The sequence below is a fragment of the Schistocerca piceifrons genome, chromosome 7 (genome assembly GCF_021461385.2).
Source record: "Schistocerca piceifrons isolate TAMUIC-IGC-003096 chromosome 7, iqSchPice1.1, whole genome shotgun sequence".
NCBI classification, from domain to species: domain Eukaryota; kingdom Metazoa; phylum Arthropoda; class Insecta; order Orthoptera; family Acrididae; genus Schistocerca; species Schistocerca piceifrons.
This window is the reverse complement of record NC_060144.1, coordinates 353785112-353811302: the sequence shown is the minus strand read 5'-3', so window position 1 is coordinate 353811302 and position 26191 is coordinate 353785112. Positions and strand designations below refer to the sequence as shown.

Sequence of the window (26191 nt, the reverse complement as noted above, 5' to 3'; positions counted from 1 at the left end):
AAATGGCTGCAGGGTGTGGAACCAGAAATGCCAAAGTTTACTACTGAAACTGAATCATAGCATGGTTTGTTGTCTATCCTTAAGGAATACAGAAGTGAAGTCCGATACCTTTTGTACAAGGTGGGGCCCTCATGGCTGGAGAGGAGCGGAAGGAAGGTCTGAACTGTCTGCGAACAGGGAACTTCACTTGGCCACACTCCTCAGGCCGCCCCCAGGACCCCACGTGACCGATTCTGTTCCTGTGATTGGTTTCGTCCTGTATAGTTGAGTGACAGCGTTAGCGATGTTTGTCCGTGGCGTTAGTTTGTCAGCACAAGTTCACATACCACGTGAATAGAGCGTGAAGCGGCTGGCATCCGGCTAATATGCGGTGTCAACCAAGGCAGACCTTTTTGAAGCTTAGGAACGACTTAGCGAGTTACCCATTAATGAAAATTTAAAGAATTAAATCGATTTGTTGAGCATTATACGTACACATTAATTATACCAAGTGGAAATCTTGTTCAGATTTTTCTGAAATTTGCTACGGTTGTCCAGCGATGATACTTTTCTGTACAACCTAATAGTGCAGCTGATCCTAGCTGGTAAGTAGTTCATCTATTCAATAGTTCATGTAGATTGAAAGCATCGTAGGTCGTATTACGCTTTCACCGGGCACACGTGATGTTACTTTTGTTTCTGTAGAACTTTCACAGTCCAGAACCCGCTCTTCGTAAACCGATTTTCCAATGCTGCTTCAGGCTGATCTTGTAAAAAATAACTAGTAAATGATTCTGAAAAGCGGCTCTAGCTGCCGAATACCCACTTCCACATTCGACTTTGTGTCCCATGTAAACGCTCAAGGTTTTTGAAACTTGCTCATTTTCCTTTTTTTTTTTCTTGTGCAACAAATATGGTGTAGGAAATATTAGACTGAGTTGTATTTGACTGAAGGGAAACAGCCATCGTGCTTACTACATAGGACACCAAAACAGCTGATTTCCAGAGGCCATATGGTATCTACAATTGTCGATCCGAGAAGAAACGTTTGACTGGGTCACCAAAAGAGATTCAGAGTTTAACATGTAAATTCGTCGTCGGATATCGGTCTACGACACACGAATTTCGTCTTCCGGAAGTTATGTTGCACCTAAACGGAGTAACTGACATCTTTTGGCGACACCCCACCCTAAGTGCACTGAGCCGACTGTGAGCAGCAATCAGCGACTGTTTGCTTCTACTGCTCTAATGTACGCAAAAGTGTCGTCGTTGAGTTGCTCTAGGAGTATACGGGATGAATCGAACAGAATTTCTGTTTTCTTCGATGAACGGTAGCTTGTTATAAATGCTGGAAAATATAAGTTAACACTGCATTAGGCGCGTGCTGTATCGTTCGGGGTTAGGCGCGTGGGGGACTCCTGTCCCCCATTTGTGTCTCTTAATTACGCATTGCAATGATTATCAGATGTTCTTTATTTGCTTTTTCTGTGTTTGTTTATGTATAGGTATGGAAATAAAACACAGATGTCCAAAACAATATTTCAATAATTTATTTCGGAGACAGTTAACACATACGCATTGCAAGTGGGGCGAACACGTACACCTTTCACATTTATGACATCATTTTCTAGTTGACTTGTCTTTCTGCCTTCCACACTCGTAGCAACGTCCTTTGGAATCTTCTCTGGGATTGTCATGTGTTGTAACTGTTGAAGCTATGCCCAGTAGAATATGTGCACCTCACCGTAATTCATTGTTTTTTCTAGAACTTCTTAGGGTTCTATTAGGCAGAGTATACCGAAAAGTGCTCTTATTTCAGTCTCATCAGTGAATCTAGCATCTCTATGTCTCTGAAATTTGCTTTTCAAATTTCTTACATAGTTATGTCTGCAGTTAACTATAGTTTTGTAAACACTGCTGTCTAAGAAAAAATCTAATAACTTTCTGAAAGTATTGCTGATTCTTGCATCGTGGGGCCAGGTAGATGAGTTATTGTATTCTCTGACCTTGTTCTCACGTTTCTTTCAGGAAAAGACTTAGACCATTTTGTTTTACTGTTCTTCCCAAGATAAAAGGAAATACTAGACTCACAGTTCTTACCATCGTATTCATCTGCAGATTGTTCAGTTTCACTATCATGATCGCTTTCCATTAGTTGACCATCTTCATTTGAATTAGATTCTTCAGAATCAAATACGTCATTTTCATCATTCTCTGCATCTTCTTCGAGCACCTCATCCACACTTCAGGGTCGGAAGGCACATCCCCTCTTCTTCTCTTCGGATCTGACATCACTAAAATAAAAACATATTTATGAGTATCAGTTTCTGTAAATTATAGGCATGTTGAAGACCGCGTAATTACCACTTTAGTTAACATAGTTATTTTATTCAGATTAATAAAATTTTTAAATATTGTACTTACAACGAATTTACTATGAAAAATGTTAAAAAAAGGAAAACACCTACCTTAAGAGAGAGGATGGAGGAGGATATTAGTGTTTAACGTCCCGTCGACAACGAGGTCATTAGAGACGGAGCGCAAGCTCGGGTTAGGGAAGGATGGAGAAGGAAATCGGCCGTGCCCTTTCAAAGGAAGCATCCCGGCAATTGCCTGAAGCGATTTAGGGAAATCACGGAAAACCTAAATCAGGGTGGCCGGAGACGACCTACCTTAAGAAATTGTTACGTCGATAGGCGCGTGGTGGACAGTTGTACCCCAATTCACTTCAACGTCCTGCTGTCTGTGTTAAGCTGTCCAACTGACGTTAACTGCAAACGGAACTTCAACAATGCACCAATTTGAAAGGTACTGAGCGTGGGAACGCTGCAACTTTAAATGTAACGGAAATAATCACAGTGTAAAACCGCTGGCTGACAGGTGTACCCCACGCGCCCACTCCTGGGTTAATGCAGATGAGTAGCAACAACGATCCTGTAATGACACAGTATAAGCTCTGTGCCTGACACAGTCACGTCGATTAATCTCTTGGTGTAACGTTCCGAAGCGACGTGATATGGAACAAGCACGTCAGGTCGGTTTTAGGGAAGGCGAACGGTCGATTTCGGTGTATTGGGAGAATTATGGGAAAATGTTGCTCATTTATAAAGGAGAACGCCTACAGATCACTTATACGACGAACTGCTGAGTACTGCTCGTCTGTTTGGATCCCCACCAGGTCAGATTCAAGCAAGACTTGGTAGCTGTTACCAGATTTGTTACCGATATTGGCGATCAGCTCACGAGTATTGTGGAAATGCTCCGTATGCTCAACTGAAAATCACTGGAAAGAAGTCTGTCTTTTCACGGAACACTACCAGGAAAGTTTAGAGAACAGGCATTTGGGACAGACGGAAGAACGTTTCTACTGCCATACGTACATGTCGAACAAGAGTCACGAAGGCAAGATAAGAGAAATTAGAGCTGTTATGAAACATACAGACAGTCGTTTTTCCCTCGCTCCAATTGCAAGTCGAATAGCACTTACTAGCAGTGGTACAAGGTGCTCCCTGCCAGGCACCATATTGCTGCGGAATATGTATGTAGTCATAGTTGTAAACTCACTGGTTGGTGGGAGCTTGTGCAGTGCATTGTTGTTGTTGTTGTTGTTGTTGTCGTTGTTGTTGTGGGTAAGTGCGTGGTCATGGGAAGACGGAGTGCGAATCTCAGTGGTGGCGCATGGGTCACTTATTTTCCGCCACGAGTTGCTTGGTATGCATTGGAATTCAGTCACGTCTTATGTGTGTGTAGCCACATTTCCCTTGAGAAGCAGTATGGTAGAAAATACAAGGTAAAAGGCTCACTTTCTAAAAACAAGCCTGAAACTGTCTGCCATGTGGTTACAACTGCATGTATGGCAGTGAGAAGCCGCCACTGTGGGGAGCAATGTAGTGGCCAATAGTCCACAGGGAAGGCACTGCGGAGAGGCGCTGGAGCACGAAGCCCAACATCGAGGACTGCGAGAAATAAAAGGAAACGTGGGACAAGCAACTGCTGTACAGTGTAAACCAGATATAGCCTACATCTGCAAATGTATTCTACTCTTAGAATGTGGCATTAAATTGTTTATTCATTTAGCATTTATCGATCTATCTCAGGCCCGGCCAAACAGCGCTCCGCGAGCGGGATCGCTCCGGCCGCTCTCCTGGTTAGCGCTCCGAGCGCAGAGGCGAATGAGATTGAGGGGTGAGGAGGAAGGGGACAATCAGTGCTGCAGCCGGCCACTGCTAAAGCAAACCATTCGGCTTTTCAGATGTCGAGCACTATACTGTTTGCTTTAAATTACAATTACGTTCTGCATTAGAAATACTGCTGGCGTCTGTACCGATGCCAAAAAAGGAAAGTGGAGAAGCCACATCGTTCAATGCCAAATGGAAATTACATTATTTTTTCGAATGCTTTAAAGGCCACGCTACACGCTTAATGTGACGTGGCACTATTATGACGAGGAAAAACATTCACTGGATCGTCATTACAGCACCAGCCAGAAAGAGGATATGACTCATTTGGCTTCTCATGAACGACAGTGAATGCAGCCTGAACTGAAAGCGGCAATTAGGGAAAAAAACTGAGTTTACAGTGAGAAGAGTGGTGACAAAGTCTTTTATGATCGACGTCACTAATTACACTGTGTGATCAAAAGTATCCGGACAGCCCCAAAAACAAAACATAAGTTTTTCATATTAGGTGCATTGTGCTGCCTCCTACTGCCAGGTACTCCATATCAGCGACCTCAGTAGTCATTACACATCCTGAGAGAGCCGAATGGGGCGCTCCGCGGAACTCACGGACTTCGAACGAGGTCAGGTGGCTGGGTGTCAGTTGTGTCATACGTCTGTACGGGAGATTTCCACACTCCTAAACATCCCTAGTCCACTGTTTCCGATGTGAAAGTGAAGTGGAAACGTGAAGGGACACGTACAGCACAAAAGCGTACAGACCGACCTTGTCTGTCGACTGACAGAGACCGCCTAGAGTTGAAGAGGGTCGTAATGTATAACAGGCAGACATCTATCTAGGAATTCCAAAGTGCATCCGGATCCAGTGCAAGTACTATGACAGTTAGGCGGGAGGTGATAAAACTTGGATTTCATGGTAGAGCGGCTGCTTATGAACCACACGACACACCAGTAAATGCCGAACGACGCCTCGCTTGGTGTAAGAAGTGTAAACATTGGACGATAAAACAGTGGAAAAATGTTGTGTGGAATGACGAATCACGCACGGTACACAATACGGCGATCCGATGGCAGCGTGTGGGTGAACGTCATCTGCCAGCGTGCGTGGTGTCAACAGTAAAATTCGGAGGCTGTGGTGTTATGGTGTGGTCGTGTTTTTCATGGCCTCTTGCACCCATTGTTTTGCGTGGCACTATCACAGCACAGGTTTACCTTGATGTTTTAAGCACCGTCTTGCTTCCCACTGTTGAAGAGCGATTCGGCGATGGCGATTGCACCTTTCAACTCGATCGAGCACCTGTTCACAATGCACGGCCTGTGGCGGAATGGTTAGACGACAATAACATCCCTGTAATGGACTGGCCTGCACAGAGTCCTGATCTGAATCCTAAAGAACACTTAGGGGATGTTTTGGAACGGCGACTTCGTGCCACGCCTCACCGACCGACAACGTTCCTCAGTGCAGCACTCCGTGAAGAATGGGCTGGCATTCCCCAAGAAACCTTCCAGCACCTCATTGAACGTATGACTGCTAGAGCGGAAGCTGTCACCAAGGCTATGGGTGGGCCAACACCATATTGAATTCCCGCATTACCGACGGAGGGCGCCACGAACTTATAAGTCATTTTCAGCCACGTGTCCGGATACTTTTGATTACATAACGTATATGAATTCATTGAGTGTCTTAATGCAAGGGAAGAATCATTTGGTAAGAGAAATGGCGGACAAGATTGGTGATATCAATAAAAAGCAATCCTATGGAAATGTCAATTTCAAGTTCATGAAGTGAAACATTTCCTGTAACTCGAGGCAGTCATTCAAAATGTTCAGATGTGTATGAGTTCTTAAGGGACCTAACTGCAGAGGTCATCGGTCCCTAGACTTACTCAGTACTTAAACCAACTTAAACTAACCTATGCTAAGAACAACATACACACCCGTGGCCGAGGGAGGACTCGACCCTCTGGCGAGAGTGACATGGCGCCTCTAACCGCGCGGGCACTCCGCGCGGCAGGCAGTCATTCGTGGACCAGACATGATGACTACGTTTTAGTAATTGAAAATTTCACTATGAGTTCTCAAAACGAATCCAAGAAATTGCACAAATGCAGATGGATTTCGATTTATTTGTCAGGCCACTTTCGCTTTCCACTGTTGATGTACGTCATTACTTCCGACGTGGGGTGATAGATGTACAGTGAAGCACCCAGATCAGCAACCTGTTTGTCCAATCCAGAAATTTACAACGCTTTTATAAAATGTTACCCCAAAATCACTATCCTCAACTGCACAGACAAGCGGCTAAACTTGTTTGAGGTTCGGTTCAACAATCAGTGTGAACTTTTTTCTTTTCTTATGAAAGTGACTAAGTCCCGCCAGCGTTCACGTCATAATAGGTCATAACTGCGTAACTCCATGTGTTTGACTGTATCACGAACCATACTTCCAGAATTATTATATGTTCTAAAGTTAAAACTTGTGTAGATTTGCAAACATTACTACGTAACTATCATATTAGATTTTGAGTTCCGTTCGCGTGCTTGCAGAAAAATAATGAATTAAGGATGGGTCTACCTTTTTGCAATTACATAAATTATTGTTTTGCGTTATGAGCCATATATGTTTCACAACAGTTGTGAGGTCCTCAATGGCTTTTTAAATTTTATTTTACTTTTATTTTAGAATGTGTGTCTCCTGTGGCTGCCAACCAAAATCAGCCACAGGTCTACGTTAGTACACCATGTCGTCATTGTAGTGTCTGGATAGTCCTGTGCTGTGACCTCCTGCTCGTTTGTAAATACTGCATCTTGCTAATTTGCTATGGTTAGGACACATGTGTTCAAGCCACAGCAACATAGTGAGACTCAGTGTTTACAAACTAGGCGGAGAAAACGTTCAGCTCAACTACACAAAAATGTATTTGGAACAAACAAACTTGTGACAGCTCAGGACTAACCAAATACTACAATGATGACATGGTGTGCTAATTTACACCTGTGGCTCATTTTGGTCGGCAGGTACAGGACACACACAATGTAAAGCAAAAGGAAAATAAAATACGAAAAAAGCCATTGAGAATGCCACGACCGGCGAAACATGTTTGGGTGATAAAACAATAATTTGTGTACTTGCAAAAAGGTGGACCCATTCGTAATTCATTATCGCAACATAAAGATAAATGCCTTTATATAATGCTTTTTGTATATATGGTCACCTTAATAGCATTAGATAACAGTTATTTAATCCAGTAACAAAAGTAAGCCGGCCGGAGTGGCCGAGCGGTTCTAGGCGCTTCAGTCTGGAACCGCGAGACCTTCAAGGTCGCAGGAACGAATCCTGCGTCGGGCATGTTTATGAGTGATGTCCTTAGGTTAGTTAGGTTTAAGTAGTTCTAACTTCTAGGGGACTAATGACCTCAGCTGTTAAGTCCCATAGCGCTCAGAGCCATATTTGAATAAAAGTAATTGCTTTGGCAGAAAAATAAAAAGTTAAAAATACACACACAGCATAAATGCCTGCTTATAAAAGCATGCTGCAATATTCTTCTCTTAGAGGTAGCTACACTTTGCTGCAAACACGCCTTCCTAAGTTTCCTGCGTATGTAGCCTTTATTAGTATAACCGTCTCACTCACAGCTGCTCAGAATAGCAAAGCGGTGGGGTAAGCTGTGTAAGTAGGCTGTTTATGTTTTCTTATTGGTAACGCCACGTAGCGCTCTGTATGAAAAATCACTGGCTGTGCTGTGTGCAGTCTGTGGCTAGTTTGCATTGTTGTCTGCCGTTGTAGTGTTGGGCAGATGGAGGTGAACAGCGCGTAGCGTTGAGCAGTTGGAGGTGAGTCGCCAGCAGTGATGGATGTGGGGAGAGAGATGGCGGAGTTTTGAAATTTGTAAGACTGGATATCATGAACTGCTATGTTCAAATGGTTCAAATGGCTCTGAGCACTATGCGACTTAACTTCTGAGGTCATCAGTCGCCTAGAACTTAGAACTAATTAAACCTAACTAACCTAAGGACATCACACACATCCATGCCCGAGGCAGGATTCGAACCTGCGACCGTAGCGGTCACGCGGTTCCAGACTGAAGCGCCTTTAACCGCACGGCCACACCGGACGGCTGAACTGCTATGTATATTATGATCTTTCAACACTATTGAGGTAACTACATTGTTTGTTCTCTATCAAAATCTTTCATTTGCTAACTATGCCTATTAGTAGTTAGTGCTTTCAGTAGTTTGAATCTTTTATTTAGCTGGCAGTAGTGGCGCTCGCTGTATTGCAGTAGTTCCAGTAACGAAGATTTTTGGTGAGGTAAGTGATTTGTGAAAGGTATCGGTTAATGTTAGTCAGGGCCATTCTTTTGTAGGGATTTTTGAAAGTCAGATTGCGTCGCGCTAAAAATATTGTGTTCAGTTTAAGCAGTCATTTATAATTTTTCTAAGGGGACGTTTCAGCTGGAGCGCTCAGCAGACTCAAGTGCGCTCGTGCAACTGAGCGCCCTCTGATAGTGCAAATGTTGGCCAGGTCTGATCTGTGTGAAACAGCACTGTAAGTTCTCTTAGTTGGACGGGTTGTCATGAGGTTTAAATTAGTACCTCGAAAAGAAAATAAAGTTAAATGATTAATTTTTTGTTTGTTTGTAGATACAGTTCTGCAGTCGTGGTACACATTGAAATTCCTACACCACAGTCCGGCAGCACATCACTAGTGAAGCCACTAGAAACTGCCGTGACTGATCTCCATTTTATTAGTGGGCTGTGTTATTTTGTGTAGGCACCTCTAGCAGCACGCTACGGTACTGTGGTTCTGAAAATGGTACCAGGATCGCAACAAAAAAAATTGAAATGAGCGTTTGGCGTCATTGGCCGGGAGGTCCCTTGCGGGAAATGTCCGGCCGCCTTGGTGCAGGTCTTATTACATTCGACGCCACATTGGGCGACCTGCGCGCCGGATGGGGATGAAATGATGATGAAGACAACACAACGCCCAGAAAATCTCCGACCCAGCCGGGAATCGAACCTGGGCCCGTAGGACGGCAATCCGTCACGCTGACCACTCAACTATCTTTTTTTATCTCATTTTTGTTCTTTATTGTTCGTTGAATTTGTTCGGGGCGGATGTCCGATGACACCCGTTCAGGTTCTTCGTTGATCCGATCACTCAGATTTTTATTACAGAGGGTATCGGGGCGAATTTGTGACTACTGAGAAATTATTTGACGGTACTAGTAACTAAGATTGTGGGAAAGACGATTACAACGTTGGGAGATTGTGGTCAGACGTTGGCCGAGGTGGCTGCATGTAGAGCGTTGTCTTAAGCTTTCCCTTGTAGGGCGAGTTTTTTGTGGATGTCTTTTTCGTTCGAGTATGTCGTGGAGCATAAGTGATTTTTAACATTGGTTACTGTCGGAACTGCGAACAGAAGCATTACGCAGAATTTATGTTCACACATTGTCGTAGGATTTGTCGACCTGGAAAAAGCGTTCGACATTGTAAAATGGTGCAAGAAGTTAGAAATTATGAGAAAATTAGAGGTAATTTATGGAGAAAGATGGGTAATACATAGCTTTGAAATTCTGAGAAAAATAGGGGTAAGTTATGGGGAAAGATGGGTTATACATAGCGTGTAGCCGGCCGGGGTGGTCGAGCGGTTCTAGGCGCTACAGCCTGGAACCGCGTGACCACTACGATCGCAGGTTCGCCCCTACTGTTGAATCTGTAAATTGATGGACCAATGACGAAAATAAAAGAAAGGCTCAAGAGTGGAATTAAAATTCAAGGTGAAAACATGTCAGTGATAAGATTTGCAGATGATATTGCTATCCTCAGTGAAAGTGTAGAATAATCTTTTGAATGGAATGAACAGTCTAATAAGAACAGAAGATAGTTTTAGAGTAAATTGAAGAAAGACGAAAGGAATGAGAAGCAGCAGAAATGAAAACAGCCAGAAACTTAACATCAGAATTGGTGATTACGAAGCAGTTGAAGTAAGGAATTCTGCTACCTAGGCAGCGAAATAACCAATAACGGACGGAGCAAGGAGGGCATAAAAAGCAGACTAGTACTGGCAAAGAGGGCATTTTTGGGCAAGAGAAGTGTGCTAGTATCAAACATAGGCCTTATTTTGAGGAAAAAAAATCTGATAATGTCTGTTTGGAGCATAGCATTGTATGATAGTGAAACATCGATTGAGGAAAAAGGGAAACAGAAGAGAATCGAAGCATTTGAGATGTGTTGCTACAGAAGAATGTTGAAAATAAGATGGACTGATAAGCTAAGGAATGAGGAGATACTGTGCAGAAACGGTGAGAAAAGGAATACATGGAAAACACTGACAAGAATGTAAGGTGCCATGACATGGGCACTTACACGTTAGCTTACCAACATTTTAATAATAGGGGGACTGGCAAGGGCATCAGATGGTGACTCTATTGAATTATGATAAATATGAGGCACTCTCGAGCAGTATTCCCCGCATGTCTACATGATTAAGTCACTAACTTAAAGCTTGGTGAAAAGTGTCGGAAGTTGAGAATTGTGGAATATAAAGTCTGCAGCTAGCCGTAGCTCGCCGGGCCGCCGTGGGCGGCAGGTAGCGGTCACCAGAAACGTGGGACAATACGGCGCTTTTGGGGGTAGCCCGGCATCCGGAGCCACCTGTGCTGGGCAACACGTGGCGAAGACGGGAATTTTGTTTGCCTAGGGGCGATATGACCTACTCGATCATTGGCTAGATCTCAGAAATGCCGTTGGAGGGATTTCGGCGATGGTAGAGCAAAAAAATGTTCAAATGTGTGTGAAATCTTATGGGACTTAACTGCTACGGTCATCAGTCCCTAAGCTTACACACTACTTAACCTAAATTATCCTAAGGACAAACACACACACACCCATGCCCGAGAGAGGACTCGAACCTCCGCTGGGACCAGCCACACAGCCCATGACTGCAGCGCCTAAGCCCACTCGGCTAATCCCGCGCGGCGATGATAGAGCGTTCGACATTGGCCGAAACGGGTTATTCTTCTGCCGTGTTTTCTTACGCGTGTGAGACGGGAGAATTGTGGAGAGAGAGGACTTTGCCTTCAACCATCGAGCGGTACGTGCTTGGAGACGGCGTCTTGGCCATCGTCTTATACGGTCTATATCGCAGCACTGCACCAACGCGTGTTCCGTGCAGAGTTCTGCTGTTAGAGCTCTTTGTGTGATCAGAAGCGAGATTTTCACCAACGGTTAGCCACTCCCATCAACTTACCTAATATTCTTGATCTGGTAGTTATCCTTGCGAGGTGCCGAGTATTTATCAACGGAGCTGCCAGTGAAACGGGCGCGTAATTGCAAATTGTTAATGTGCCATTCTCAGGAGTGTGTGGGTGGACAAAGAAATTCACATTTTTTGTGTAAATTTTGTCAGTTGTGAGGAATATCAAATTAAAATGCCAGTATTATAATCGAATTATCGACCTCATTGTAGCTAGCATTTACGCTGTCCCAGTAAGCTTTACATGTACTCTACTCGCTGCACAGCTTGCCCAGACGGGAAGGAAAGAAGGTTTGCGGTCTTCTATGTCAGCGACGGACAAATAAGCTTACAAGAAGAAAGGCCGGGTGGTAGGATTTCTGTTAAGAAATCAGGGAATAAGTTACACGATACTAGAGGGAGCTGTAGACGGTAAAAGCTGTACAGGAAGACAGAGATTGGACTATATACAACAAATAACTTTTGGCTTTGGTTGCAAGTGCTGCTCTGAGACGAAAAGGTTGGCGCAGTAGAGAAATTTTTTGTGGGCCGCATCAAACCAGTCAGAAAAGACTAATGACTCATTTAACATCCCCAAAAATGGAACAAAGGGACATTGCGTCCTGTCTCCGTTTTCCCTCCCTTTACACACACACACACACACACACACGCACACACGAACTCCGTCTTCAGGGCACAAGTGGCCCATCGGGACAATCCGGCCGCCGTATCATCCTCAGCTGAGGATGCGGATAGGAGGGGCGTGTGGTCAGCACACCGCTCTCCCGGTCGTTATGACAGTTTTATTTGACCGGAGCCGCTACTATTCGATCGAGTAGCTCCTCAATTGGCATCACGAGGCTGAGTGCACCCCGAAAAATGGCAACAGCGTATGGCGGCTGGATGTTCACAGCGCTTAACTTCGGTGATTTCACGGGAACAGGTGTATCCACTATGGCAAGGCCGTTGCCTTCCCTCCCTTTAGAACAGAGACAAATTCAGTAACACATGGAACAATTTTTTTTCTTGGCAAATTTCAGGTGCTGAAGAAATGTAGAATTTGTTGTGGAACATCAACTTCGCCCCTACAGTTTAATGAAGTTCCGATAGGTGACGGCGCTGTACGTAGCCTTCATAATGGCTTTTCTAACGGAGGTGTATTCCAAGCAGAGACCTGTCATTGAGTTTCCTTTAGCAGAAAACCAGAGCATCGCAGATATTCGTAGGCGCTTTCAGGGTGACTACGGACCTGGCAGTGAACAAAAGCTTGGTGAATCTTTGGCGAGGCATCTGCCGTCATCGCAGTAAGGTCACGTGAGATTGTCTGACCTCCCGCGCGCTGGCCGGCCGCACACAGCTGTGACAGCTGCAATGTTGGGATGTGCGACCACTCTCATTCTATGTGATCGATGGATCACAGTCAGACAGCTCGGCTCTCAAATGAACTCAGTTGGAGTACTGAAAGGTGTGTGTCCGCTGGCCTACTCGCAGCCCAACAGAAGATCATAAAAGACCACGAAGGGCCATCTTGGATGTAACGAGGCTGATCGTGGCAATCGTTTGTCGAACATCGTCACAAGCTCCTACGTCGACCGTTAGCGCAGTACTGTGCGGACGTGCAGGCCCTCCCTGTAAGGTAGCGTAAGACCGTCGTATTGAAAGGAGTTTATGTTAAAAAATGGGGTTTTGTAACCAAAAGAGAAGGTAATAACATGACGTATGGCAATTCTGAATACAACCAACCTACTTCCAGAAAAAAGTGTTGCATCACTTATTGAGCGCCCCTCACACGTTAGGCTAAAATGGAAATGTCGTGTGATTAGGGCCTCCCATCGGGTAGACCGTTCGCCGGGTGCAAGTCTTTCAATTTGGCGCCACTTCGGCGACTTGCGCGTCGATGGGGATGAAATGGTAATGATTAGAACAACACAACACCCAGTCGCTGAGCGGAGAAAATCTCCGATCCAGCCGGGAATCGAAACCGGGCCCTGAGGATTGACATTCTGTCGCGCTGACCACTCAGCTACCAGGGGCGGACGTATATTAGGCTGATTAGAGCAATTAATCAATTTCTCATTCAGGTACCTGCTCATGTAACCGGTCCCGGCTCTACTTATTTTGGTGCCGTAGACAAATGATGACGATAATTCTGGCGCAGCGGTCTGGTGGAAGTCTTTCAATTGGTCGTCACTTTGGCGTCATGTGTGGAACTATAGTTTAACGTTGAATCGGAATCGCCTGTCGTTACTGCTGAAACTTCACATCACTGAGAGGTTATGGGTATGTTAAAGGGAGTCTGAAGTATTCTGTAGTCCAACTGGGATTCGATTTCGAGACCTCTCGGTTTTCAGGCACGTGTCTTACCGTTAGACAACCAAACCTGAGAGGCAAGTAATATAAGTGGCATTTTCTTCTCCTCAGACAATACCGTTTGAAGCCGAAAATCGGTTCACGAAATACATTAATGCCGTAGCACGTTCACACTTTGTTCCTCTCAGAATTTCTTATTTACCTGATCCATCCATCTTAATTTGGGCTATATAATATTCGGTATTATCTGAGGATGCCCTTTTAAGCAGAAAAATCGTTCACGAAATACATCAATACAGGCGAATATCCACTATTTATGTTTTTCATTGACAAATATGAGCTTATTGTGCCAACAGCGAAGGTTGAATCCTGAATACTCTTTAAAACAGTAGCTTTGACATTTCCCACTGTATATGCATTGTTACTGTTATTCTGTTTTAAAAAGTTCACAGATCCAACAACAAATTTTGTAAGGGAGCGTATGTTCTGTGATGTCAGCGCTAGAACATCGAGATTGTTAAACAGTCCTACGTTAGTCCGGTTAATTAACATCATATATGATCTGTGACCTAAAATATTTTTGTCGTGGGCTAATCTACCTAAAGTATTATAGCATGTTACATCAAGAAATGATAGTGTGAAAAATAGTTTCTGCGTATCACTGGTGCTAATAACCTTACAGTTAAGGCAGCTGCATTCGCCTTTTGCAGGAAGTCGTGAATACAAACCTTCCACCAGAGTTAAGAATCGGGTATTCTGTATTATATTTCAATTAAAACTCAGTTTTTCAGTTGTGAATCAATATCTGTTTCTCTAAAGGACATTATTAATTACAGAATTCAGATCATATTTGAATCATCCTCAGTTATATTTGTGTTATTCACAAACAAAACAGCCCTAGCGTTAGCAGTTGCAAGTTACAGTTTAAGACAGCAAACTACTGTATATCTGGAAAAGAAGTTCAAATGTATGATATACATAGTCAAAATCCTCTTTTTGCTTCGTAGAAGATACTTAATATTCACAGCTTTTTCTATCCATCCCTTTCACATAAGTAGGAATATAACGTCCCATATGATCACCCCAAAACCAACAGCCAGACATTAACAACGATATATGTGCTCACGTGGCCAGCTTAGTTACTTGTATCGGAGGGTGTAGTTATAAAGTAATAAGTAAATCAGTAAAGTAGATTTTGAATAAATTACGATAGGAACAGACACACTGTGCAAATGTAGAATCTGAAGTTTCCTATTTTCTGATTTCGTGTGAATGTCTGTATTTTTATCGACAGTGTCCAGTCATTATAAATATCCATTACTGTGTGTTCCGAAGTTTGTATACCTGTACATTATATTGATAACGCTTTCATCAATTGCAGTATCCGGTTTTCTTCCTGGGGAAAAGAAATGTGGATGCGGACGCGAGAGATGCCATATACGAGGCTCTTGGAAACCTGGAGAAGTACCTTGAGCCAAGTGGATGGGTAGCTGGAGACCATGCGACCGTGGCCGATATATCCTGCTCGGTTACAGTTGCCAGTCTGGAGGTAAGCTGCACCACAATGACAACTCAGTGGCGTTATTCTGTTACTATCTTGAAGAGCAGTACTTCTGTTAGAAAAATGGAAATACGAGCTGTTATGAAAAAGTTTCTGATGTAGTTGTATGTTGATTAAAATTATTATGTCTTACCTAGACCTTATTGTACATCTTTATCCTCAATACCAATTTATCTGCCACTTTTGAAATGCCTGTCTTTATTAGCGTGTTTAGTACCCTCTGCGGTTCGCTTAAGCCTCCTCCACTAAACAAAATCACTGCCCATTCAGTTTGATTTTCATTTTGGGAAAGTGTAAGATGTCTTACGGAGCAAAGTCTGGAGATTAAGACACGTAGAGAACAACTGTTACCTTCTTTTTAGTGAAAAAATGCTGAATTACGTAGGCTGTATGCGGTCGTGCTTGTTTTGATGGAGAACCTAGTCTTTCGTACACCACTTCTATGGATGTTTTCTGTTTATCTCCCTCCTCAATCATCTTAGAACGTCGCGGTAGAACAGTTTATTCACCACCTAGTCGGAGGAACGAATTCGTTATGAAGGTTCTCGTCAATATACCACATCACCAAAGAATTAAATTTATTGTAGACTAGTCTAGTTTTCTTTTGGCCATGATTAAGGAGCACTTCTCCACTACATCTGCTGTTTTTTTTTATTTGGAGTCATAGCCATTAACAAAACTTCTGTCGCTGATAATGACCTTTGAAAGAAAGTTTGAGTCGTCTCGAAGGAGCTGTTTACGTTCCCTTCTACAGACTTCCACGCGATGATGTTCTGGTCAGTTTGTATCCATCATGCCACAAACTGCGCCGCAATTTTTCTCATGTCAGTTCTACTAACAGAATACACTCAAACGTACCATACATCAGGTCCCAGATGTTAAAGAGGTCTTAGACAGCCTGTCTACAATCTGGCAGTACCACACCTTCACTTCCGTGGATGGCGATTGCAGACGTACCGAAGGGATCGTCATCACTGGACGATATTCTCCCGTTTTTGTAATGCTTGTGCCAGTCGCAAAACTGTTTCTGGCCTAAGGCGCTGTTTCCAAATGTTTTGACCCGTTTCTGTAGTGATTTTTATAATTTTAAAAACAAAAATTTGTACAGACAAGTTGCACTTCCAGATCAGCCGTCGCAAACCACAATGAAAATACTATCGCCAACAACTACCTAAACCAACCCGCTCGCAGTCGCTGAGGATACTGATACAAGAAAAATGTATGAAGAGAAACAGAGTGGTATTTCTGCGTACTCGTAACCATTTCAAAATTCAAATTTTGAGTACGTTTGGATACCATCTTATAACTCCGGAACGTGTCGAACAATTTTAACCAATCTTAATACGCAAGAGGTTTACTGTCTGGAAAAATATATTGTGGGGATGAGATTCGCTAGATCAGTACTATTAGAGGTTGTGGGTAACGGTAGAGGAGTTACATGTCTGGAGCAATTTCACCCAAACACATCTAAATGAACTGGAAATAACTATCAGTTAGGTAAGACATGTCTGTCTCCTCTATGGGCGAGGAGGAGATGGTAAGGGTATCACAAATAGAAATAATCGGAAATATTTATATTAGTATCAGGTCCACATATTTAAGGATCCGTAGTATTATTGGTAAGAGCCACAATGACATTTTAATTGAGCTCAGTCGAACAGAACTATGCAAAATGTTTTGGAAATTTCTTGGGTTGGATGAAGCAGGAGAAGGTCAGAAAAAGGAATTTAAATGTTTGATGTCCAGTCAATGATAAGGTTATTAGAAACGGGCCACAAACTCGGACAGGAGATGGATGAGAAGGGAAATCATGCCATGTTTCTGTGGAAACCATCCTGAAATTGGCATTAATTAACTGCCGGAAATCGCGGCAAACCTAAGTCATTGTGGCTGGATTCAGATTTTAACTATCATGCTCCTGAATGTAAGCCTAATTTCTTAACCACAACCACTGTGCCAGCTCACTTATTGAGGAGATCAGAGCTATAATTGCTAATTGCTCCAAGATAATGTTACAGAGCTATTCTCTCTCTCCCTCCCCCCCCCACCCCCCCCTCTCTCTCTCATTCACTCACACACACACACACACACACACACACACACACACACACACACACACATCGGTTAGGTACCCACAAATGAGCTTCATAAGAAGCTTGTGTATGTTGAGGAGCTTGTCTCAGTTCATTAAAGTTTCTCTGGATGAATAGATTTGGAATGTTTCTTCGAAGAAGGGTGCCTTTTTAGAATCTTTATGTACTCGTATGTGGTAAGTCTGCATCTATACGAATAACTTCTTATGGTAACCGCTAACCATGAGTGTACTATATGCGCCCAAACTGTAAACATTGGTGCTATTCAAAATGAATAGCATTAGTTATGTGGTTGTAAAAACTGTAGATGACAAATGTGGAAAGAAAATTACATTAAACAGTTCGGACAAGCGGAGAACTAGGACTGATCTCATGTTACAAGAAATACTATGAAGCCACAATGAAAAAGATTAAAAAATTAAATATTCTCTGTATGACGTCTAAAATTAACAATTCAGTTACCGCAGTTGAATATATGGCCAGAGTTAAAAGCGAAACCATAAAATCAGTTAAGAATGTGAGAATTTATTTACTACAAAGAAAGCTACGGAATAATGTGAAGGCACTCAGATGTGCTACATATGAATTAATCATGTCCATGAAGTACTGCGGAAGATTAATTTGGACAGTTCAAAGGATAAAGAGACAGAATACGTACCAGAAGCCATGGCCAATACCATATACATACAACAAAACGGTTCAAATGGCTCTGAGCACTATGAGACTTAACATCTGAGGTCATCAGTCCCCTAGAACTTAGAACTACTTTAACCTAACTAACCTAAGGACATCACACACATCCATGCCCGAGGCAGGATTCGAACCTGCGACCGTAGCGGTCGCGCAGTTCCAGACTGAAGTGCCTAGAACCGCTTGGCCACACCGGCCGGCTTACATACAATATCTTACAGTTACTCGATTCTCTACTAATAAAAAGTAAAAAATATAATTAACTCTCTCAAAAGCAAAAACCCACGTTTGTTGTAGGTTTTTCATGTGTATTACTAAAATTATTCTCTATAAATACACAAAATATGCAATACATCGCTATCACAGATAGACTGAGGCATACTGTTGTCAAATCTCCTGAAAAAAAAGTGCTAAGATAAATGTAAATAATACTAGGCCAGGCTCATTGCTTGCGTTCTCCTCAAAGTTACTGGAAACAAGAGCGCACTTTTGATGGTTTGTCGGGAGGGGGAAGGGGGGAGGAGTAGACCAGGGGTATGGAGTCTTTTTAATATTTTAGAAGACGAATGGGGACTTTTAAGTAGCTATACAAACATCCCAGTTCCGACCCTATTAAAAATCTGTGTAATACTGACTCTTAAATGATTTTCTTGAAAGAAAAACACCCAAGTACGCTATATTTTTTCTTTTCATCGTCCTACGTGCAGAAGGTTGCATTAATAAAGGCAAGGACTGGTCACAGTGGAACATTATTTTCAGAATGGGTTGGCTGGTTTGGGGGAGGGGACCTAACAGCAATGTCTTCGGTCGCATCGGATTAGGAGAGGATGGGGAAGGAAGTCGGCCATGCCCTTTCAAAGGAACCATCCCGGCATTTGCTGGAAGCGATTTAGGGATCACGGAAAACCTAAATCAGGATGGCCGGACGCAGGTTTCAACCGTCGTCCCCCCGAATGGGAGTCCAGTGAGCTAACCACTGCGCCACCTCTGTCGATCAGGATGAGGAACAAAGAAATCACTGTAGGGGCGCCACAGGACGATACTGAAACAATTCTTGTTACATCTGATTGATCTTCCATTATGTATCCAAGAAGCGGAAATAATTTTTTAATCAGGCGTAATGGAGAAATCTTGATACCTGGAAATTGAAATACAATGTTCTTGAAAATTAGTAATTGTTTTTCTGCAAGTGGACTAACATTGTATTTATACAAGGTGCTTCACAATTCATGTTACACACTTCTAGGTGTTGTAGATGGGACAGAGTGTCAAAATTACAGGCTCCGGCGCCTGTAAATGTATATGCAGGGTAACAATAATTGAACTATATGAAAAAAACTTAAATTAGTTACAAACTACGGCGTCCACACACTTTATTCAACGTATAAACTTCATTACAGATATTTACATTTAAGTAATGACATGTTCGATATGCCTGTCATGATAGGCAATGATGTGGCACAGACGAATAGCGTTCTGCATGATCCGCTGAAATGTCGGAACATCGATACCGTCGATGACTTCCTGAATGACTGTTTTCAGCTCAGCAATGGTTTTTGGGGTTATTGCTGTACACCTTGTCTTTAATATAACCCCTTTGTGTGGACGGAAGCAATTACGGTGCTACTTCGAGAGAGTGTCGCCGTCTGAAATCTCTGAGGAAAGGACCGATGTAGTTAAGTGGTTTAAAGAAGATTACAATGAAATTCGAAAACTCGGGTGAGCTTGGTGTGGCACCTGGAAGAGGAAGGTGTTCTATCCCAGTTTAAGTTATTGACGAGGTTGCTGTTGCTGTAACTGACCACACCACATGTGCCCCAAGCAGTGCTAGTGCTCGTGCAGTATCACGAAATCGTCAACAGTATGGAACGTTCTGCGGTCTACATCACACTGGTAAGAAGATCCACGTGGTCTAGCAATTGAAACGTTATGATCCACGACAACGTTCTGATTTTGCTCTCCAGCTTCTGGCACGGATCGAAGTTGATGGTATGTGGCCAGGCACATTTTAAACTACAGGCTGCAGTGAACACACAGAACTGCTGAATTTGGGGTACTGTTAAAGCCTTTGTTGTGCACAAGAGCCATTGCACTTGCCGTAGGTGACTATCTGCTGTGAATTCAGAAGCACGTTTAATCTCAGTCCGTTCCTCTTTGAAGGGAATACACCTAGAAGACCTGTCAGGTCGACCATGACATCTGCACGTTATCGAGACAGCATATGATTTCTGCTTTGGAAGAGCGCTGCTGTGTTTAAATCGCGGTTTGCAAACAAGATGGGGCAACACCTTATGTAACTCACCCATTCAAGGACGTAGCTAAAGGAGGGGGGGGGGGGGGGGTCCAGAGTGTCAGGACACCCATCCCCTCCATCACCTAAATGAAATTACACATGGCCTAGTTCCCATGTATTGGAACTGAAAAATATTTTGATTTTTAATCGTACAACGAAAAAGCGATATGAACTATTGATAGTCAGCAAGACCAACGATAAATTTAAACTATCTGTGCATCCATTTCTTCAAAGTCAGTACCACCATTACACTGTTGTTTATTTGCAGTGTTCAAAAATGGTTCAAATGGCTCTGAGCACTATGAGACTTAACTTCTGAGGTCATCAGTCCCCTAGAACTTAGAATTACTTAAACCCAACTAACCTAAGGACATCACACACATCCATGCCCGAGGCACGATTCGAACCTGCGACCGTAGCGGTCGAGCGGTTCCAGACTGTAGCGCCTAGAACCGCACGGCCACTCCGGCCGGCTTGCAGTGTTACATTTACACTTACACAATTATGATTTCGGCTTCAAAGTGCCATTATCAAGTGTTTTAAGTGTTATATTGCCTGGGATGGCATACTGTCGTATTAAAATATACTCAAAATGGCTCTGAGCACTATGGGACTTAACATCTGTGGTCATCAGTCCCCTAGAACTTAGAACTACTTAAACCTAACTAACCTAAGGACATCACACACATCCATGCCCGAGGCAGGATTCGAACCTGCGACCGTAGCAGTCCCGCGGCTCCGGACTGAGCGCCTAGAACCACGAGACCACTGCGGCCGGCTAAAATATACTATTAGACGCATTGTCTAAGAGTCGATATTTCTTGACTGCAGTCAAGATGGTGTACACAGTAATGAAACAAAACAGTAGGCTCTGCCAGAAATATCGACTCTTAGACAATGTGTCTAATAGCGTTCTTTTAATATGACAGTATGCCACCACAGGCAATTTATAACACTTAAAACACTTGATAATTGCACTTTGAAGCCGAAATAATGATTGTGTAAGTGTAAATGTAACACTGTAAATAAACAACACTGTAATGGCGGTACTGACTTTAAAGAAATATATAATGATTGTGGCCCCGCATTATGAAAAAAAATCATGAAACTATTCGCTATCGCCCATACCCGTTTTAAACCAGACAAACTGCTGGCCTTGTTGGAGCTCACCTATTGTTTTATTAATCAGTTCAGCTCTTACTTGCAGTTGAATTTAATGTACGTTCGATTCCTGGCACCTTTCGGCTTTGGAAGAGAGCAGCTGCGTCTAAGCCACTGTTTTCATAGAAGATGAGGTAACACCCCATGTTACTCACCGAGTCAAGTACGTAGCTAAAGGGGAGGAGGGTCCAGTGCGTCCGAAACCCCTCCTCTCCGAATCAGCTAAATGAAATTGCACATGGCCTATTTGCCATGTAGTGAAACTGAAAGATATTTTGATTTTTAATTGTACAACGAAAAAGGGATTTGCACTATCGATAGTCAGCAAGGCCAACTAAAGATTCAAACTACCTATACATCCGTAGCAGTATTGGCTATCGCCCAGCCCCATTTTAGTCAAGACATATTGATGGTCTTGTTTGATCTCAGTTGTTGTTTTGCTAATCAGTTCAGTTCTTACTTGCTGTTGAATTTAATGTATGTGATACCGTTTATAGTTTTTGTACTGTGTGCTGTTGTGATGGTTTCTATTATGGACATATTTGTAACACGATAGAAGAGGAAAACCGCTTTTGATTCGTCTGCTGGCGTTATGTTGAGTCAAAAATAAGTACACACTACTGTAATAGCCTAGTTACCTATCTACGACAATTTAATGTTAGTACTGGAGTCGTTATGTGGTGGCTGGTAGAACTTTGAGATTGCGGTATTTCAGTATTTCACAAAGCAGTGGAGTGGTACATATAATTAAAAATAACATATAATTAAAATCATTGCATGAAAACATATTTCGATTTTTTTCTGTTGCTCAAAAATCACGTTAATCAATAAAAACTTCACCCAAAAGGCGATAGTTGCATTTCTTTAAAAAATTTACTCAGTATTCTATCATACCCAAATGGCAAAACGTTGCCTAATCTGGTCACATGGGCGGTACTCAGTTATGGAAACCAGTTCTGGTACGGAAAGATGGGAGAGCAAAAGGGGTGTGTGATGAGAGCACATTCTGTCGATTAGCTCCTAAAATATTTTTTCACCGGGCTGTGTGTTTGTGTTTTCTTAAGGGACTTAACTGCTAAGGTCATCAGTTCCTAAGCTTACTCACTACTTAACCTAAATTATCCTAAGGACAAACACACACACCCATGCCCCATGGAGGACTCGAACCTCCGCCGGGACCAGTCGCTCACTCCAGGACTGCAGCGCCGTAGACTGCTCGGCTAATTCCGCACGGCGCAGCATTGTGTATGACTTTTAAATTTATTACTTCTTTGCTTCTAACTCAATGCGCAACACATTCTGTCGACAGTATCCACTTATGCCACTGAATGTACATGATTATAATATTTCTTCTCACTTTATCTCACGTAGATCAGGAGATATGACATCATAAACACCGAGATTCCGCATTAACACATTAATATATCTAAGTTTCGCTATCAAGCGTTGCTTACAGCCCAAACTGGACATCTGTGAGCACCTGCACTTTAATTATAACCACATGATATAGTAATTTCACCGAGTAAATGGCAAGTAATGACTTCAGACATACAGCCTAATGGAATGCAACTGTGTATTTACTAATTATCTCTTATGTTAAGAAACACATCAAAAAGTAAAACTTTACACCAAAAGTTTCTCTGTTATTTTAATTGTCATTACTTCACACTATATGTGCAACAGCAGTGATAACTGTTCATCAATTTAATGAGCAGAATCGTCATTACATACTTCTCTGTTCAACAGGCGATAGGAGTGGACATGAGTGCTTATCCTAAGATTCGTGACTGGCTGAAACGCTGCAGAAGCACATTCCGTGGCTACGAGGAAGCAAACGCAGAAGGCGAAAAAATTATCGGAGACGGCATCAAGAGCCTCCTGGGGCCCAAGGCATACTTGAGATAGGTGTAACAGATTGTAACACATCTGACTTTTAATAAAAGGAACTTCATGAATTGCTACGGCAGTGCTGTCAGTGATGTATTCTTGCAAAAAGATTTAGTTAAAAAAATCTTTAGACTGTGCTGAGAGCAGCGCTGTCCCTGTTTTAAATGAATGAAAATATGTCTACAGTGACTCAAAGATGTAAGTGAGATTTGTTAATAAAGGAAAACAATTCCTGTTTGTGCCCATGGTCATTGTGAATATTTTGTGGATAAAACCGTCTGAATCACTTAATAAATTTGTTTATGTCTTCATTCTTTTGGCTACTGTTCTCATCATATGTCTGTATTTAAGACTAAAGAAACATAAAGAGCAACAGATATTTATTGAACAACATCAGCCTACAAAACAGGAACAATTAAAAATATTTTTAAAAATGTTCACTCAGCAAAGATAATGTAGAACTTGCTAAACAAGCTTCAGTGACAATATTATAAATGTATGCCTAATGCAGATGTCAACTAACAATTTGGTTCACAACATTATATGAAGGTATAAGGTCTAGCCGACAGGTGGCGGTTGTTTGGGGGATGTTGCTTTCGAATTTTATTAATTTTTAGTTCATACTTATCAAAAGACAAAAATTTTTACATTACAAATATTCTAAGTCAAATTAATCGTGTTGTCGTATTTATATTGAATATTTGGAATACGGTGAAATAATGTCACAAGACCTGCTCTCTGGGCAAGAGGATTGTGGAGGTTCAAGCATGACACATTGATGATGCGCGATGGCGTCACCCGCTTGGGAAGAATGTCTGTTTGCTGTTGGTCAAACAAGGTTCTACCATACCCTGTATGTAGTAGCATGTGAAAACCTTTGCTGTGATTGGCTAAAACACTTGCCCCAGAAGCTCTCATGTGATGACAGAAACTCTGATGACATTCCTTGTAGGGAGCCACAACATAAAGTACTGTCGGTTATTAATTATTTCCCTAGATAAAAAAACCTTAGTCGATAGCCAGTGATTAGTGTGGATGTGTACGTGAGCCTGGACTGATTAAAGATTTAATTTGAGAGTGAGTTCCGAATTTTAGGATTAATCATATTGTGCACCACACCATGTGTGGTATTGACGGTGCTATGATAAAAAACTGCAGGAATTAATAAAAGGCATACCTTGAAAAAGAAAAAATATTGTACTCCTTACTGCAAAGTATTTAAAGACTTCCTATGATTACTACAATTACAGCACCATTTCTATACGAGGTCATGACTGAGTGCCTCCACCACAGTGAATGCACAACATTAGAAGAAGTAAGGAGAGTGGTTTACAGGGAACAATCGCGAGATGTGACAGACTTTCAAATTTCCGAATAACCCTCAGGTGTACACATCTTCTGTTAGCACCAGAGACCAGAGTACGTACTGAACAGTGATTTTATGACAGTAATAACCCTTTGAACAGCGAAGAACTGCAAATATTTAGCTCAATGATAAAATTCGAGACTATAGAAGAAAATGGAACAAACATCTAAAAGAATGGAGAGTGGGAGACTTCCCTTAAAGGCAAGAAATTGTAAGTGTCATGGGAGAAGAGACAGAGGGAGACCCCGACAGAGATTGGTACCGTAACAGGCAATTCCTGCCTAATACCTGAAGAGAAGATGAAGATGAACAGTGTCAGAGATCGTATGTAAAGGGATGATTAGTAGTACTGTCAAATGGGGTGAAGTTAATTGATTTTGGACTTTAAACTTCAATATTCCTGAAACCAATAAAATTAATGTGATGGTTTTTCTTCAGTACTCAGCAACGGTATGGAGCTGCAGTAATATGTTTTTGAACTTCACTACTTTTTGCCCTAACAGATATTAAAGTTAAAACAGCTGTATCATTCCTTTTCAGTCCCAACTGGGAGTGAAGTTGTCTGTTATGTAATAATTGCGGATTATTTGTGACTCTAGGGTGACCGTGAGTGTTCTGAAACTTTGTCAATAATTGAAAAATAACTGTGGCTTAATAATTAAATTTTAATACAATTTGAAAGTAACATACAAATAAATTTTAAGGACAAGAAAATGTGATAAAAAATTTGCTTTGCGAACTTCTGTAAAAACATTCTTCTTTTTTAGCACCAAAAACTAATTGATCACCTTGTATTTTACTATGACGACCATAAATCCTGTGTATATGGGTTCCTTCAGGAATTTCTGTGAGATGGTTCTAAAACATCCTGGCTATATTTCTTCTTTTCCTCCGCTTAGTAATATGCTTAAATTCAGCGGGTTTATATATATATACGTATATAAAAACAAAGATGATGTGACTTACCAAATGAAAGTGCTGGCAGGTCGACAGACACACAAACATACACACAAAATTCAAGCTTTCACGACAAACTGTTGCCTCATCAGGAAAGAGGGAGGGAGAGGGAAAGACGAAAGGATGTGGGTTTTAAGGGAGAGGGTAAGGAGTCATTCCAATCCCGGGAGCGGAAAGACTTACCTTAGGGGGAAAAAAGGACGGGTATACACTCACACACACACACACACACACATATCCATCCACACATATACAGACGCAAGCAGACATATTTAAAGACAAAGAGTTTTTTTTATATATATATATATATATATATATATATATATATATATATATATATATATATATATATATATATATATATATATATATATATATATATATATATATAAAAAAAGTAGGTAATATATGAAGGGAAATGTTGTTAGCAAAAAATTCAAAAAGTTCTTGACTGGTGTAATTCTGATTTTTACACGATAC

The 26191-nt window shown here is 42.0% G+C and overlaps 1 protein-coding gene across 2 annotated transcripts in view; it reads left to right on the top strand.

The window, feature by feature from the left end:
* LOC124805020 (glutathione S-transferase D7-like) overlaps positions 1 to 23639 on the top strand; it is an 87026-nt gene extending 63387 nt beyond the window's left edge. For both annotated transcript variants that reach the window (XM_047265429.1, XM_047265428.1), the window contains exons 5-6: positions 15085 to 15252; positions 23248 to 23639. In XM_047265429.1, the coding sequence (XP_047121385.1) occupies positions 15085 to 15252; positions 23248 to 23406 (327 nt within the window). In that variant the 3' untranslated portion in view covers positions 23407 to 23639. The remainder of the gene's footprint in view (positions 1 to 15084; positions 15253 to 23247) is intronic.
* The last annotated feature ends 2552 nt before the right edge of the window (positions 23640 to 26191 follow it).